Source organism: Montipora capricornis, chromosome 7 (genome assembly GCF_036669925.1).
Source record: "Montipora capricornis isolate CH-2021 chromosome 7, ASM3666992v2, whole genome shotgun sequence".
Lineage (NCBI taxonomy): Eukaryota > Metazoa > Cnidaria > Anthozoa > Scleractinia > Acroporidae > Montipora > Montipora capricornis.
In genome coordinates this window covers 37,099,288-37,114,935 of record NC_090889.1, presented here as the reverse complement: position 1 = coordinate 37,114,935, position 15,648 = coordinate 37,099,288, and the positions used below count along the sequence as shown (strand labels likewise).

General features: G+C 38.7%; 1 protein-coding gene across 2 annotated transcripts; it reads right to left on the bottom strand.

The window, feature by feature from the left end:
* Window positions 1–366: 366 nt before the first annotated feature.
* LOC138057909 (gamma-aminobutyric acid receptor subunit alpha-1-like) lies at window positions 367–12,200 on the bottom strand. Of its 2 annotated transcripts, XM_068903813.1 has the most exons (9): window positions 12,051–12,200; window positions 10,858–10,933; window positions 8,771–8,841; window positions 8,565–8,638; window positions 7,695–7,915; window positions 4,960–5,042; window positions 2,802–2,930; window positions 1,731–2,080; window positions 367–868 (listed from the first exon to the last, which is right to left on the bottom strand). In XM_068903813.1, the coding sequence occupies exons 2-9, from the start codon at window positions 10,911–10,913 to the stop codon at window positions 596–598; spliced, it is 1,257 nt and encodes a 418-aa protein (XP_068759914.1). In that variant the 5' UTR covers window positions 10,914–10,933; window positions 12,051–12,200; the 3' UTR covers window positions 367–595. The 2 variants fall into 2 exon arrangements, with proteins under 2 accessions (XP_068759914.1, XP_068759915.1); XM_068903814.1 differs by lacking the exons at window positions 10,858–10,933; window positions 12,051–12,200 and adding an exon at window positions 9,374–9,513.
* Window positions 12,201–15,648: the final 3,448 nt, after the last annotated feature.

The window sequence follows — 15,648 nt, the reverse complement described above, 5'->3', positions numbered from 1 at the left end:
TCCTGGTCGATGGTTTAAATTAAGTAAGGAAAACGGATCAAGGATCCAAGGAAGATTGAGACGTGAAGCTGGTACAGTTGGTACATGCTGTTTTTGCAATTTGACTCCAGTGAGCATGTTCCTTTGGTTTCAAGGGTAACCGCAGACAGAAATCATCCCGTGAACAAAATGTCACGAATTTCTGCTAATGATGCAGAGTAATGCAGAATGACAGCAAAATTTTAAAAGTAAACTTTGGGTATCGCTCTTCTTCTTCTGGTTGTGGAGGTTCTTTAAAAGGTAAAATAACTCAGATACGACTAAGGGTGTGAAGAATGAGATCAAAGGAATAATAAACAGATTCAGTCAAGATAATTAATCCATATATATTATTCAGGGCTTTTTTACAGACTTCAAGGCTTGATTTCTCAGATCAATACGTCATTAGGGAAAGAATTCCATTCCTTTATTGTTCATGGGCAAAAAAAGAGTACTTTTGTTTTATGAAGATATATTTTCATGGCCGATCTACCGCTTTCAAACTAAAGCAAATTTCGACCAACAAATCTTGCGTTTTGTCCCATCGTCCATTTAACGGAACACAACCCTTGTCTGTTTAGTAATGTGTCCAGTAAAAAATGTTGTAACAGGCAAAGGTCAAAGGAAACAATACACGCGAAATGTTGTCAATCAGGTTTGCCATCTTTTTCATTCTTTTGTTTTTCGTGTTCTCTTGTCTTTCGCAACTATCCAACGATATCTTGTCAACTTTGATGTCCTTAAGACCCATTTCAAGTTCTTCTCTATTCTCCATATAAGCATGGCCATTGGGCTTCCTTCTGCTTCTATCATTAGTCTCGGAGCCAGACAGTGATTTGGATTTGGGGATCTAAAACATTGGAAGAATAGAATGAGCAATCAACAACGGCATGGTGACAATTAAGATAATGATGACGATGATGATATTGATGACAACGACCTTGTCAGTTGTCTAGAAAAATAGTCATGATAACTGTGATAGCCATGTTGACGACGATGACAATGATGACGCTTTACGATAATGTAAATTATCACGAAGAAGCCATCGTGAATAATCGGGTAAAGTTGGTAATAATATGAATAATGGCGATGATGATGACGACGAGAGAGATGGTAATCACGATGATAATGATGACAACGACTGTCAGTAATCAAGTAAACTGGTCCTGGAGACGACAATGGTCATGATGATGACGACGGCGACGATGATGATGATGATGACGACGACGACGACAATGATGATGATGACGATGATAATGATGATGACGAAGACGATGTTGGTGATGACGATGACAATAATGATGAACTTCACTAAATGACTTCGTCAACGACGAGGTAAACATGAATTGAAGCATCAACAAGTACACCTTATCAAAAGCCCATGATAAGGACCTTGCCTCTCCCATACAAGCCCTATGAGTCGAACTTGGCACGTATCTTTCTATTTTTAGAACGCCACGAGTTCTTCGGCTCTCCACGCTCTGTTTAGAATGGATAATAACGATAAACTTATTGTCAAACGGAGACAAAAAAAGCAAGACCAATATATGCAAATTTTGCAAGTTAATGCAAATTGATGTAAATGTGAGTCTCCTGCTGAAGGGTTAGTTCTAAAAATAGAAAGATACGCGCAAAGGTGGACTTAAGGATACAGTGTACATGGAGGCTCCTCTTCATTCGTTACTGACCGTACTTCACAAAAACTGCGTTACCTTGCGGCTTATATTTCGATCCTTTTTGGTCGCTTTCTTTATGAGTATATACACGGTCGTGGATTCAATCAAAGACAGGAACACGAAACTGAAAGATACAAGCAGGTACCAATCCAATGTCTTTGCATAGCTGACTTGAGGCAAGTTACTATTCAGAGATCCAAGGAGGAACATGATGGTCAGAATTGTGGTGATACCCAGAGCCATTCTGTTGCCGATGTCATCTTTTTCCATCCAGAAGGCGATCCAGCTTAGCATCACAAGAAACATATCCGGTAAGTAGATCTGAATGAGAAAGTAACCAAGGCGTCTTTGAAACGAAAAGGTGACAGTTATTGTTGAGTAATTCCCTAGCAACGGAAATGAAAAAACGTATGTCAGCATTTATGTTCCCTTGATAGGCTAAGTAAACCCCCCCTTTTTCTTTTTTTTTTGGACGCGCTACGAGTATGAACGTGACTTCGGATCCAGACCTAAGCGACATAATGGAACATGAATTTCTGTTGTTTTTAATACAATGTGTTAGCTCATGTGACCAAAAGCCATATTTGCATACTACAAGAAAAGGAAAACTTTTCAGTAAAATAGAGTTCAATAGGCCACTTCGGAAAATACCATAACAGTCTTTGTTTGCCCCCCCACCCTCCCAAAAAAAAAATTGAAGAAGCATTGTTTCCAGTTTCTCTTGTGACTTACAACGGTCCCAAGAGAAAACAAAGACAATGCTTATGCAAAATTTTGAGGGACAAACAAAGAGTGTTATGGTATTTTCCGAAGTGGCTTATTCCCAGAAGCATATTTCATTCCTCCAACATGGCCGCTGGTTCTTTATTTCACTGGCCGACGTGACGTCATGTAAAAATACTCCATAACTTGTGCCGTTATTCTTATCTTTTTAAATCTTAAACCCATGTAACAAAGATAAGAATTCCAACCGTCATTTCTTTTGTTTCTACAGCTCGAAGATAATCACGGAAATGCTCAAACGAATAAATAAGCCCAGGATGATTTTGAACCCAGACAGACGAACGGACAATAAACAGAAAAACAAGTTACCGCGAAAATACCTACCAACGGCATAAACGCTTACACCAGATGATAACTTGAATCCTTTGTATTCAAACTGAGCCATTTCCTTGCTTCCAATTCCAACTTCTTCTGGAATCCATTCGTACATAATTTGATCAGCAGTATAGGCGTCTATCGTGATAGAGATACAAAAATCCTCACTCGATACAAGTCATCTCCTTACTCATTTACCAGCTTACAATTTCCTACGTCGTATCTCACAACTGTGCAATAGGCCTTTTGCAACAGCCAGTAAGATTCTCGGGTCGGGACATTCGCCACCTAACCGAGTCCCAGAGCCTCAGTCTTTTAGCAAAATGGTACAGCAGTGATAAACGTGGTAAACCAATGCATTTTTATAGACTTGACGTTTGGTATGCGGCCGGCTGGGCAACTATGTATAGACACCTTACTATAAGAATATATAAGTAGTTTTCAAACATTGCAACAGTATCAGCCTATTGAGGAATTTCTAAATCTTTTCCGGAATTTTTGTCTTAATTATTAACAAACAGTTCGACTGAAACCATCAGTCTTTATCAATGAAGTTTGTCACGTGAAAAATTCCTCACTTGAACTGAATCTGGATGAACAACAACATTCACTATCAGTATCAGCCTAGCATACCAAACGTCAAGTGTTTATAAAATCCGTTGTTTTACTTTGTTTATCACCGTGGCCGCTTTTTTTCTTCTATTATTAGCTAAGATGGTCTAAGAACAAGAGTTTAAGGCCCTGCCACACATATCCGAAGATTTCTTAATTAATCCGCATCTTTTTCTTTGCGGACTCGCCTTCCTTCCAGACGTATCCGGCGAATGCGACATGGGAATCCGCAACTTTCTGACTTTCGCTGTCCAGATTGGAAAGTTTTCAAACGCAAACAATTTTGAGTCGTGGAGGCATTCTCTTCAAAATGGAACTACGGTCCGCCAACTCGGTGCTGTTGCCCTGTAGGCCTTTTTGAATGTTGTTTGATCTGTCGTAACAGTGGTTTGTTTATGCTTATCATTGTTTGTGTTCATCCAATTTAATGCATAGATCGTTGCATGGCATTGCAATCTTTAGTTATAAAAGTTTATTAAGAACACGTTTAATATGTCATTGAATAGGTTATCAAGTGAAGCTATAATCTTCGCAGTTAGGAACGCAATTTTTACAATTGCTTAGAGAAGCCTGAGAAATTCAGGACTTCAACGAGGTTTGAACCCGTGACCTCGCGATTCCGGGTTCAAACCCCGGGTTCAAACCCTTCTCTAAGCAATTGTAAAAATTGCGTTCCTAACTGCGAAGATCATAGCTTCACTTGATTTCACATCCACAGTTCATATATGATTCATTTCATATACCATTTCATCATTGAATAGGTTATGTCGAAGAATTCGTGATCAAACCGTGAGACGTAATTGGACAAAGATTATATTTGGATATACTATTTCTATAATAACATGCCATAGAAACCCACGCCATGCCTTAAAATTCACTATCTCCTACTGAATGACTGATATTTTAGTCAGTCACGCAGAGAGAGAGAGAGAGAGAGAGAGAGAGAGGGGATCTACTGCGAGTCTCCTGGACCTAACTCGACCCATGCCATAGAGGAGTCATTATTTTCCGCGTCAATTAAATTGCTAATTTTGATATTTGACAATACGTAATCAAAAAAGAAAGACCTATCAGAAGTCCATTATACTCAGAGGAGCCGATCTCTCTCATTCGGCCTTGGTCCATCAATTTAGGGTATCATTTCAATTTTTAAGACAGGTCCCGCGAAATGATGACCAATCAGATTAGGTCTGATGACCACAACGCCTCTGATTGGTCTGCAATCAAGTAGACGCGCGAGGGATTGCTAACGCAAAAATTAAAAAAGACTTTAGCCGTTCTCGTGCTAAATTTAAAATAGCAGTAAGCTTCCTGAGAATATATAATACAGTAAAATGATGGGCAGCATTCCATCGCAGATCAACACATCTAGGTTGTGGACTTCTTAGAAGGGGTGTGTGAATTGTAAGCTCCAAAGTTGGTTCGTGACCTCCTATTGAGCGCGGGAAGGTGACAACAATTTGTCAGGTTTTTAAATTCGTTTTTCGAGCACGCAGGAGTCTTCTTTAATTATTGAAATGATCCTCTTCATTAAATTAAACTACCTACTACTTACAGCTTCCAAATTCGAGATGACACTTCTGTGAGTCTAATGGGTAAACTTCTAGATTCATAACGCAAGAAGCGAGTATGACAGCTCTGAAATGAAATCAAAGATGAAGTGAATGTATAGCAATTATAATAATACGAGGAAATGATCCTCGTACTTACTAAGACAATTTGGGAAACCATGCAATTTTGATGAAGAAATCAGTGAAAATAGGGCGGATTTGGCCAGATGCTTGTGACCTTTTGGCTATAAGTCTTAAAGGAATCCTTTACTTTAACAAAGATAACTTTACACCACAGAAAATAATATAGTTACAGTTACAATTGTTTGAGATTGTTTGTATCCAAAGGAAATGAATTACAGAATTAGCCAGTATCAAAAATATCGTAATAGAGGTTTTGCACGGCAGCCATATATTGGGACAATAGATTCTTTTTCCTATGGGAAAAAATGTTCTTTCTAATGCAAAACATTTTCATTGTTCCTGCCATGCAACATGGCTGCCGTGCAAAACCTCTACTCTCTTTGTTTGTCTCTCCACAATTTTGCATAAGCGTTGTTTCCAGTTTTTCTTGGGACCATTGTAAGTCCCAAGATAAAATAAAAGCAATGCTTATGCAAAATTTTAGAGGGGCAAACAAAAAGTGTTATGGCATTTTTGATACTGACTAATTGCTTGTTCAAATTCGTTTTCACATTTCCCGGGTGCCGCCATCTTGGAAAATTGTCGCGTGTTACAATTGCTCTGTTGTTACAAAACACAAGCTATTTGTATCAGGACAATAGAGGAACCGTGACACGTTACAATTATTACGGAGCTTAGAGTACGCAAGGACAACGACGACGATGACCACTACTTCGAGAACGCCATGAAAAAATAGGGAGCTTAAGCAACGACAACAGCGACCGCAACGAGAACGTCATGTCAAAATATAAATTCACGTTCATGTAATTACTTCGTGACTATTTATTATGAAAAGGGTGTCGTATTTTCTAAAAAGGACACTGCATGGTCGGAACGGCGGTTAACTTAGGGGATAAAATGAAAATTTATCCTCAAGTGCTGACTTTTTTCATAAAGCCTCAAATTTGGCTATTTCACGTTGTTGTTTTGCAGACGACCATTCTCGTCACCAGAGCCTCGGGTCGACCCAACGCTCTGGCAAACTCTATTTAGAAGAACATGCGCTGTAAGGTTCTTATAGCCAAAAATTGGCTATTTGAACCTCACTGCGCCTGCTCACTCCTCGAGCTAAAACGAATGCACCAATTAGAGACGCTTTTGACTGTTCTTCGCGAAAACCAATGAGAAGACACTTTGTTTGAGGGTTCCCCAGTGCTCTTCTCTCCCTCAGTCAAGAGAAGAGCTCTGGGGTCGAGATTGGCAGACGACGGCAAAAACATGCAAATTTGTGACATTTTCGTTGCTGTCAACGTCGTCATTGCTTACGCCCCGCACGTGCGTTTGACATGTTGGCGCGTTCCTTCGCCGTTCCCGAGCTGACAGCAGGGAGTTTAAAGCACTGGCTAAACTATCGAACGAAGTTGGATTCAACGCTCCAACGTAACTTTGTTCGCTTCGACATTGTTCGACTGTTTGGCCGCCCTTGTTGAAAGATGTTCGTCCAACATGTTTTGTTCGATCAAGTGTTCGATGGAATCTCTTTTGATCAAACAGCAAATCCAACAATCACTGAAAAATTCTGCTTGCGTAACAATGTTACAGTGTTTTGCCGCTCTTCCAACAAAGTTGTCTCCTGAATCGAGTCTCGTCCGCGCTGCTAGCCAATCACGAATCGCTATCAGCCTTATTTTCAAGCCTACAGTAGGCTTCTAGCATCATTTGCAACAAAGATGACGGACACATCGTGGTTGTTGATGTCGTTGATCAACAGCCAGAACCCTTTATCGGCGAGTGTGAAGCAAGGCCAAGTCTTTTGGACACTTTTGAAAAAGTCCCGTTTATCATGATCACTCTCTTTGGAAATATCTGGTTCGATAGCGTTTAAAATTTCTGCAAATTGATCGCGGCTCGTTCTCATCATCTCCTAAACGTGGATATATCTTGCAGTGAACATAGCCTTTTCTACTCGTTCTCTTAAATCCTTCTTTGGGTTTTTCCTCGTTTGAATCCAAATTGAAAGGTCGTAAGTTGGCCTCTTGTTCGGGAGCACTCGGATTTTTCCGATCATCCCCATTCGCTAAGTGGTAGAGCTGCCGAACTCGTAATCGGAAGGTCATAGGTTCGACTGCTGCAAAGGAGCACTCGGATTTTTTTCCGAGTATGCCCGAGTCACCATGTCAGGAAGTGATAGAGGTGAACAGGTGAATTCTTAGCCCTTTGACTTCCAGGATTGATCAATATGTAAATTCACCTCTCACTTTCAATACACTGTCAGGTAGACAAGTATTGAGAATGAAGATTATTATCAGTGCAAGGGAAGGATCCTAATATAACAGCAAATTCTCATGACCAGCCAAGGAAGAAAGGTATGGAAGTAGTTAGGAGAATGAACTTTCAGATCATGTGAGTCAAATGGTTGAGGACCCAGGCCAGACTGAAAAGGGAAGAGAAGAGAGATGAGAGACGAACTGAAGAAGCAGAAGAAAGGAGGGTAAATTAAACGTAGTATTGGAGTTGGTCTTTAGACGTGTAGATGAATTGATAAAGCGTCTGTGATTCAGCCCATAGTCTCACATTCCCATTTCGAGCTTACCAAGTTGTGATAATTTTTTCTTACCCAATGCTCAGCACCATGTCACCACTGGGCCTGATTTTTACGGAGCTGTGCAGCTCTTCAACTGGGATCATCAGATTCGATTCACGTGCATTGTAGCAGTATGGATCTGGTTTCCATATCTTACTGATATCTCTTCCTCTTAGGATTTGTGTTCGGTTTGACTTGCCAGCCAAGCGTAAATCTGTCCAATATTGGCGGAAGTAAGCGTTTACCTTGTATTCCTGAAGTAAAACAATAACGGATCTCGCTTGTCATCGCTATAATTACTAAGAGGTGCATAAATAGGGGGATCTTTGGAGAAGGCTTAGTAATAATAACCACAATAATCATCATCATTGTCATCATCATAACAATGACAATGATGATGGTGATAACATTAATAATAATAATAATAATAATCGTTTTTTTCCCCAAAGAGCTGGTTATTGTTTGCTCAGGTAAAGGACCGAACAAGTGATCGAAAGGTTGTTGGTTCAACAAGCGCTGGGAGTTTTATCCCAGCATCCCGGAGTCACCAAAAAAAAAAAAACCTCCTATTAAACTGTTATTAGTCTTAAGCAGAAGCACATGACCTTAAAGCGTGTAACTTGCAACTCTTTTCCTTGGAACAAAGCTGGGGATTTTAGGATACCAATTTTATGCCCAAATATGGACAAAAATAAGATCGATGCTGTTGGAAATAAACACTCTAGCGAATTAACTTGAACATATCTAGTTGGATCAAGTGACAGTTAATGTCTTTGGACAAAACATGTTGTACTTACGTTCTAATTTTAGATTGTTATGTAAAAGCCTCGTTTTGATAACAATGAAAAGCCAGGCCACAAGCGACTCCTGAAAACAAAGATAGTAAAATGTATTTTAGCGTACCATGTTAGCTTCCTCAAAGTTTCCAAACGATTCAATATAGATGCTGCTTCGGATTTTCGTAGGTGTACCTTCTTCTAAAGGGTAAAAGAAAATGACCATTATTCACTGCCTTGTTTCCGGGAGCTTGTCTCGTAGAATTTGCTCGACTTTATGATAATTCATCAGTCCCAATCGATTGTTAGCTACATGTAAGTACCTATACCTACCGAAGTTTGGGTACGTTGTACTGTCGTAGTCTTTGAAAAACATGGTTATCACTTCTCTATCACAATAAATTCTGTTGACGCAATAGGAATCAAATTAACAGTGTACCAGAGTAATGGTGATAATGATGATGACGATATTGATGACGATGACGATGATGATGATGACGATGGCGATGACGATGACGTTGACGTAGACGTTGACGTTGACGATGATGATGATGATGATAATGATGATGGTGATGATGTTGTCGACGATGTTGAAGATGATGACGTTCACGATAACGATGACGATAATGATGACGTTGGCGATGACGATGATGGTGATAACGATGAATATCTGAATGCGTTGGCATTTGCCTCTTAATCTTCTTCCTTGGTATCAAATACAAAACAGAGCAAGCCAGATTGAACATTAAAGGGATGTAGAGGATATTACACAGCGGCGCGAAGTTATGATTTTATTTCGAGTGGTGAAAACAATATTTTATAAACAAGTGCAGCGAGTGAGTAAAGTATTGTTTTTAACAAGAGAAAATAAAATTCATTTCTTTTAGCCAATGTAAAATGTTCATTTTAATATACAGACAGGGGTGTTTTACTCACCATTTTTCTATCTAACACCGAGCTCAAACTTTATCGCAAATTCTTGCAGCTCGGCGGCAGGAATTTCTTCAATTTTTGCATTTCTTTTCCACTTGCAAGGAACTCCTTGAAGAATTTTAAGCCGTATGAAGTTTTATTCTTCGTGTTAGAATTTCCTTGTTTCTGAGAAAAAGGATTTTACGTCAGCTTTAGAGAACTTCACAAATCTATCAATCGCCATTCGGTACAAAGAACTACGCAAAGGCGGGAAATGCTGTCATCAATATCCTCACTAGTGAAGATATGGAAATGTAGTTTCCTATGAATTTTATGAGTGGTGTAAATTCCAGTAAAACACTCCTGTCTGAGAGTGAATGCACGAGACATCTAAGGACCCTTTATGTAAAACCTTCACACATTCTAGTTTCATTTTCATTTTCCGTTTATTTGCCACAATTTTCAGTATAATCAATGACATAATTGTAATATGCCATAAAAGACATTTTGGTGCCGAAGTGGTAAAGAAGGCCATTAACACGATTAGGAACTAAATGGGCATCACTCGACGACTGACTTGTTTAAAACGTGCAATATCAGCTTTCGTTTACTTTAGTCGGCGTTATTTGGGACAGTCGACAAAAACGTAAACGTTACGAATACATGGGAAAAAAATTGTTTGTGTAAATAGAACAAAAACGACCTATTTCAGTATCGATAACTTAGCAGGGGTTTAATTTGTTAAAAGCAAACAGTTATATGGCCATTTTAGGATGTACCTCGCAGAAAGTTCAACATTGATCTGCACGCCGCAAAATTTCCCAATAATTTTAACCTCCATTATAAAATAGTGAGTCAACAAATTGGCAAATAAGTTTAGCGGTCGTACTTTAGAATGCTGCCCGCTAGAACAGTGATCAATTGTAGTTACGCTGAAATTAAAGAGAAACGTGTAGGGCACGGTATGTGTGCATGTAACACCAAGTGTTGCCTTCTCGTGTAAGCATAACTTTCCATTATTTTCCCTTCAATGGGCCGTTTTTCGAGCTATTGCGTGGGCCCATTAACTAAACGAAATAGAGAAATGATCAATGAACGAAATGATATATGAAATGAATCAGTTACTGAACTGCAGATATGAAATCAAGTAAGGCTATGATCCTTACTTGATTTCATATCCGCAGTTCAGCATATGTTTCATATTTCATATATCATTTCCTCCATTGATTCATTCCACACGGGAAAATTAGAACCTGTAAATGACCAACGCCCAACGTCAGTGGGTTCATAGCTCAGTTGGTTAAAGCGTCGCACCGGTATTGCGAGGTCACGGGTAGAAGCCCCGTTGAAGTCCTGAAATTTTCAGGCTTCTCTACCGTGACGCAGTTGCTAAAATTGCGTCCATTACTGCGCTAATCATAGCCTTTCTTGGGGGAAATAATCCTCGCATTTTTCTTGACAATTTAAGCAATTGTCTCTTATGGACGCCTAAAAATTAAGGTACTTACACCTCATAGCAGCACAGTAGAAGAAATAGTCGAAATCCTGCAGGCTCCATAGTCATTCTTGCGGTACAAACTAACACTAAGTAAGCAAAAGAGAAATGGAAATTTTTGACTTAATTGAGGAATTTGATTATTTTGAGGTGATTAGAAAGAGGCGTTTTTGAGCCACTGACAGAATCTGAAAATCAGCATTTGGGTGCCAGGACAGAACTCTCTCCTACATTGTTAAAATTGTGGTCTCCAATAATTAAAGGATACTTAATGCTGAACAATATAATTGTGGTAGTTTCAAGACAGGTCAATTAAAAAGGAAACAGCCCACTTAAGTGTTACATCTATTGTAAAACCGCAACGACTTCATCGCCCACTCAAATCATAAGGGTGTCACGAGGGTTTTTCAATTTCATCATGATGCAAAGTCCAAGAAGTTAGCTTATCATCGGTTGTTACTGGTCATTTCGTTTATCCAATCAAATAAAAGACATTGTGGTTTCGTCTTTTGTTCTTTTCGTAATTCGCACGTGCCTTGTTATGCAGTCGATGCGATTCTCAGCTCCATTACCCTTACTAGCCAATATTACGTAATAGCTTCTGTGTCTATGTTTGTCAGTGTGTTTTTATTTATATTCTATATAAACTATTTACACCCATAACTGTTTTCTTTCATTCTTTCCCTTTAAAACCAAAACACCTTCCTGGTCCATCAACAGGGCCAAGTATTGGCCCTGTTTCTGTTATTTAATGCTTGTTTCTAATGTATTTTAGAGATATGTGGAGATCATGAATGACGGTTAGAGATTGGTCATCCAAGCATTTAGCCTCAAGTGAGCAAATATGACGCCCGATCGAGATTCATGCACAGGAATAACAACGAAAACAAATGCAATAAACGGAAAAAGTTTGAAAAATTGCTTTGCAGAAGTATATAAAAAAAAAAAACAGTCGAAGAAGGTCAGACATAACGAGGAGAAAGTTTGCAATTGATTTTTGAATAATCATAAACCCGGGCTGTGGACTTCCATCGCGGTTATCAACTTAAAATCGGCACTACTCTACTGAGTAAAATCTAAATGCAACTCGATCTGTTTCCTTTAAGCTCGAATTCTTCCAGTTATATTTTTCTTAAAATATGTCACTGCTATTCATCGTACTCTCAAAGAAATTTAACTGATTTACAAAAAAAGTAATATATATACCTTTAAGCAAGGTTTCCTCGTATTGTTTAACTCATCTGGCGAAAGCGCTTCCTTTAATATCAATGACCGTTTTTATACTAGAGACGCATAATCCGTCAAGACGAATTATGCGTCTCTCATGTTATACATCTAGTGTAAACACAGGACGAACTATAGGAGACGCATAATTCGTCTTGGACGAACTTGGGCAAACATTTTTTCTGCGTCTGTTAAATTCGTCTCATGTATAAAGACGGGCGCTAGGCGCATAATGCGTCGGGATGAACTTTCCAGTTTAGTGCGTCTTCGATGACGCGCTAAAATGGATTCTTCGTCCAGACGCATAATGTGTCTTGTGGCCGTCTTTACACTATGCAAATTTAACAGACGCAGAAAAAATGTTTGCCCAAGTTCGTCCCGGACGAATTAAGCGTCTCTAGCATAAAAACGGCCAATATCAGACTTCTAAACTGCCCATGTTACAGCAGAAACTGAGGAGCAGTGCCTGAAAGTTTTGGCAAACTTGCAATTGTGGCAAACTGGATACTATGGCGACGTCTAACTATATTTAAAGTTGGACAAGAATTTGCGTTTATAATTTCAAAAATACAACACAGATCAAGTTGGGTTGGCTGACAGTCACAAGTTTTTGAAAGCAGTACTTACCTCCTTTTGTCTCAGAATCGAATACAAGACAGTACATGAAACAAAATATGACAGAAAATGCATCGTACGCTGCGAGGGGTCAGTTTGGATCGAACTACGCTTCCGCAGAGAATTTCAACGTTCCTATTGGTTTTGGTTTTGGTTTCTTGCGCCATCACGAAATTAATGCATTCGCTTGTGCAAAAACTATAACGTTAACTGCTTTAATGCTCTTCGATTACTTTGCAAAGGAAACAACAGACAACTTACATCCTGTAAAGCATAATACACTAATGAGAACTAACCTTAATTGACAGAAGGTGAACACCAATCTTCCTAGGAAATACAAACCAAATTTTCTATCGTTGCGTAAAGCCGAGACGAAATTGTGACTGTAAATGGGATTTAAGTGTCTGTGTGGTATTTAAAACAATACCATTATGCTATCATGCAAATTTGTTTGACCTTGAGCTTTTTGTAATGTTCAGAACAAGAGTTAAACAACCTCAGGGCGTCACCATTAACGATACATTAGTTTGCAATTTTCTGAAATCGAAATCAGTATATTGAGCTGGGATCCCTGTGATGTTTATAATGGCGACTAAAGATAGTTACTTTCAACAGAGTTAATGCATGGAGGTGGTTATGATACTCGACAAGTCTTTGTTTCATTTTCACCTCATGGTATGACGTAAGTCATGCTATGGGGTTTAGGGTTTGGGGGCGAAATTCAATTAAAAATCACTGACTCACTTTGTTAGACATTAATTTATGCATTAACGTGGATTAAACAAATGTTTCTCCCCCTCCCCGACAAGTTTACTTGCTAAAAGTCACGGTGTACGTATATTTGGGGGGTGGTACAAAGGCGGGAATATGCCGAACAACTTGGACTGATTCAAAATGGCGTCCTGTCCCTTGAAGCATGATGGTTTTTTGATTCCAAACCTGATCAAAACATACCTTTTGTGGAGCCAAAAATGGAAAGGAAGTATGCTACAGAATACTCGACTGCAGGGAAATGGGCGTCTCAGTCCTAAAAGTGACGATAACATGAACGATTCGTGCGTGAAGACCCAAACACCCACGACGACGAAAACTTCGAAATGTGCTGTGTTTTGAATGCACATCACGGACTATGGGGCCTCTCGAGACTTTTGGGAACAAAGTGGTAGTTGGATGGAGGTTTAGAGTTAATTTTGGTAAACCGTGAGGTGAAGAGCCCAGCTAGGAGGACATCCTTGGACGACGACGAATCGACTGGCCACAGGAAGAAAGCAGTATATTGAAATGAGCGGTTTATCATCTGGGACAAAAGGGAAGCCTTCCTCCTCCTATCATATGGCATTTTGTGTAACCTCAATAGCATTATAGAGATGAAAACACACAAAAGTGAGTGTATAATGTACATACCACATGATATAGTAGTAGCTACATGTAAATGTATGAAGTAAACTTACTACTTCTCTATCAAGGTCAAAGGATACCAATTGAAATGATGTACTGGTACATCTACTCCAATGTTTGACTGTCAAGTTTTCTTTCCTGCATATTACACATGTTGAAAAACATTGTATAGAATTTCTTCTTGTTGCTGTCATCACACTTGATGCATTTTTGAGTGAAAAATGATGATAGTGATGAAATATTCCACCAGATTAATTTATATAACAACCTTCCAAAAAAGCACTGTTAATTAGCAATACCATCTGGACTTTTTGTTTGCTTGCTTTCTACTCTGTATAGACACCCTGACATAATAACAGACTGTGAAAAAATGTATTAATTTATAACACTTTAAATGCAAGAACTATAGGGAAGTAAAATATTTTATTGATCTCCAACTTCAGTTTTATGCAACTCATAACCTTTGTTGTGGATTAAAACATTTTCTTGTTTGAAATCAGGATCTTACATCACTCTTCTGCTCTGTAATCCCTCATTGATTATCAAATTTCACTTAAAAGCTCCACATACAGTCTTTTCATTATAACAAATTAGCTGGTGATTTTACCAAATCTGTGAATAATTTAGTTGCCCAAGAATTTGTCCAACTGGAAAGATTTTAAAATTCTGTCATTAATCGTAATTACCAACATAATGCTTTGATTTACAATTGCTATATCCCAAAAAAGCCAGTAATGTACCAGAAATGTAGATCACAATAATTATACAGTAACTTCGGAACAACAATTACATTTATGGAAAAATTTCCCTTCAAAACAACAACACTGTGTAGTTCAATGTAATGTGTTTAATGATTTTACCATGGGAAAAAATTGCATTTCCTATGCTATGTGCCCATTACCCCCTCTGCCAACTCCTACAATTTTGGATCCGCAAGGCATCTTCCATCATTGGGCCTTGGAATATGAATGTACATGTACCATAGAATGACAGAGTAAAGAATTTTTTTTTTCAACAAAAATATAACAGTGTCAAAAAAACTTCAATAATAACAGCCTCTTTTTACAAAAATCAATAAAAATGTTATTTCACATGTCTCTAAAAATGCTAACTTCAGTACATTGAGAACAGTGTCATCCATAACATCATCTACTCTCTGATAAATGTTAGTCCCATATTTTAACCAAGAAAAACTAATTGCAAAGTTCAATAGACTTGATAAATTTCTCGTCACTGAGCACATCAAATGTTAACTTGGGTACATTGAGAAGAGTGTCCTCCATAACATCAGCTGACAGCTTTGATACATCCTTGTCAATTGTGTAACCATCTGCACTGGATATTTTCTGAAAGAGGTCTTGCAGCGCTTAATGGAGACAATAATAACGTCCAGCATTTTCACCATCCTCATTCTTGATGATCATGTTTGCAGTGCTGCTGCAGATCATGTCTGACTTTCGCATCTTCAGGTTACAAATGAGACACTTAAGTCAAGGGCGCCAAAAATTCATACCATGAGGTTGCTCTAAGGAGCCTTTGATTAGCCTTGGCGGCGCACGAAATGCAC

What these genes read in the sequence shown, in the direction of transcription:
- LOC138057909 (XM_068903813.1), bottom strand. Translation starts at nt 10,913, where the DNA reads ATGACTATGGAGCCTGCAGGATTTCGACTATTTCTTCTACTGTGCTGC. An exon ending in CTACTGTGCTGCTATGAGGT is followed by an intron (nt 8,842 to 10,857) that starts GTAAGTACCTTA and finishes TTGCGTCAACAG; the next exon opens with AATTTATTGTGATAGAGAAG. An exon ending in TGTAAGCGTTTATGCCGTTG is followed by an intron (nt 2,081 to 2,801) that starts GTAGGTATTTTC and finishes TTCCGTTGCTAG; the next exon opens with GGAATTACTCAACAATAACT.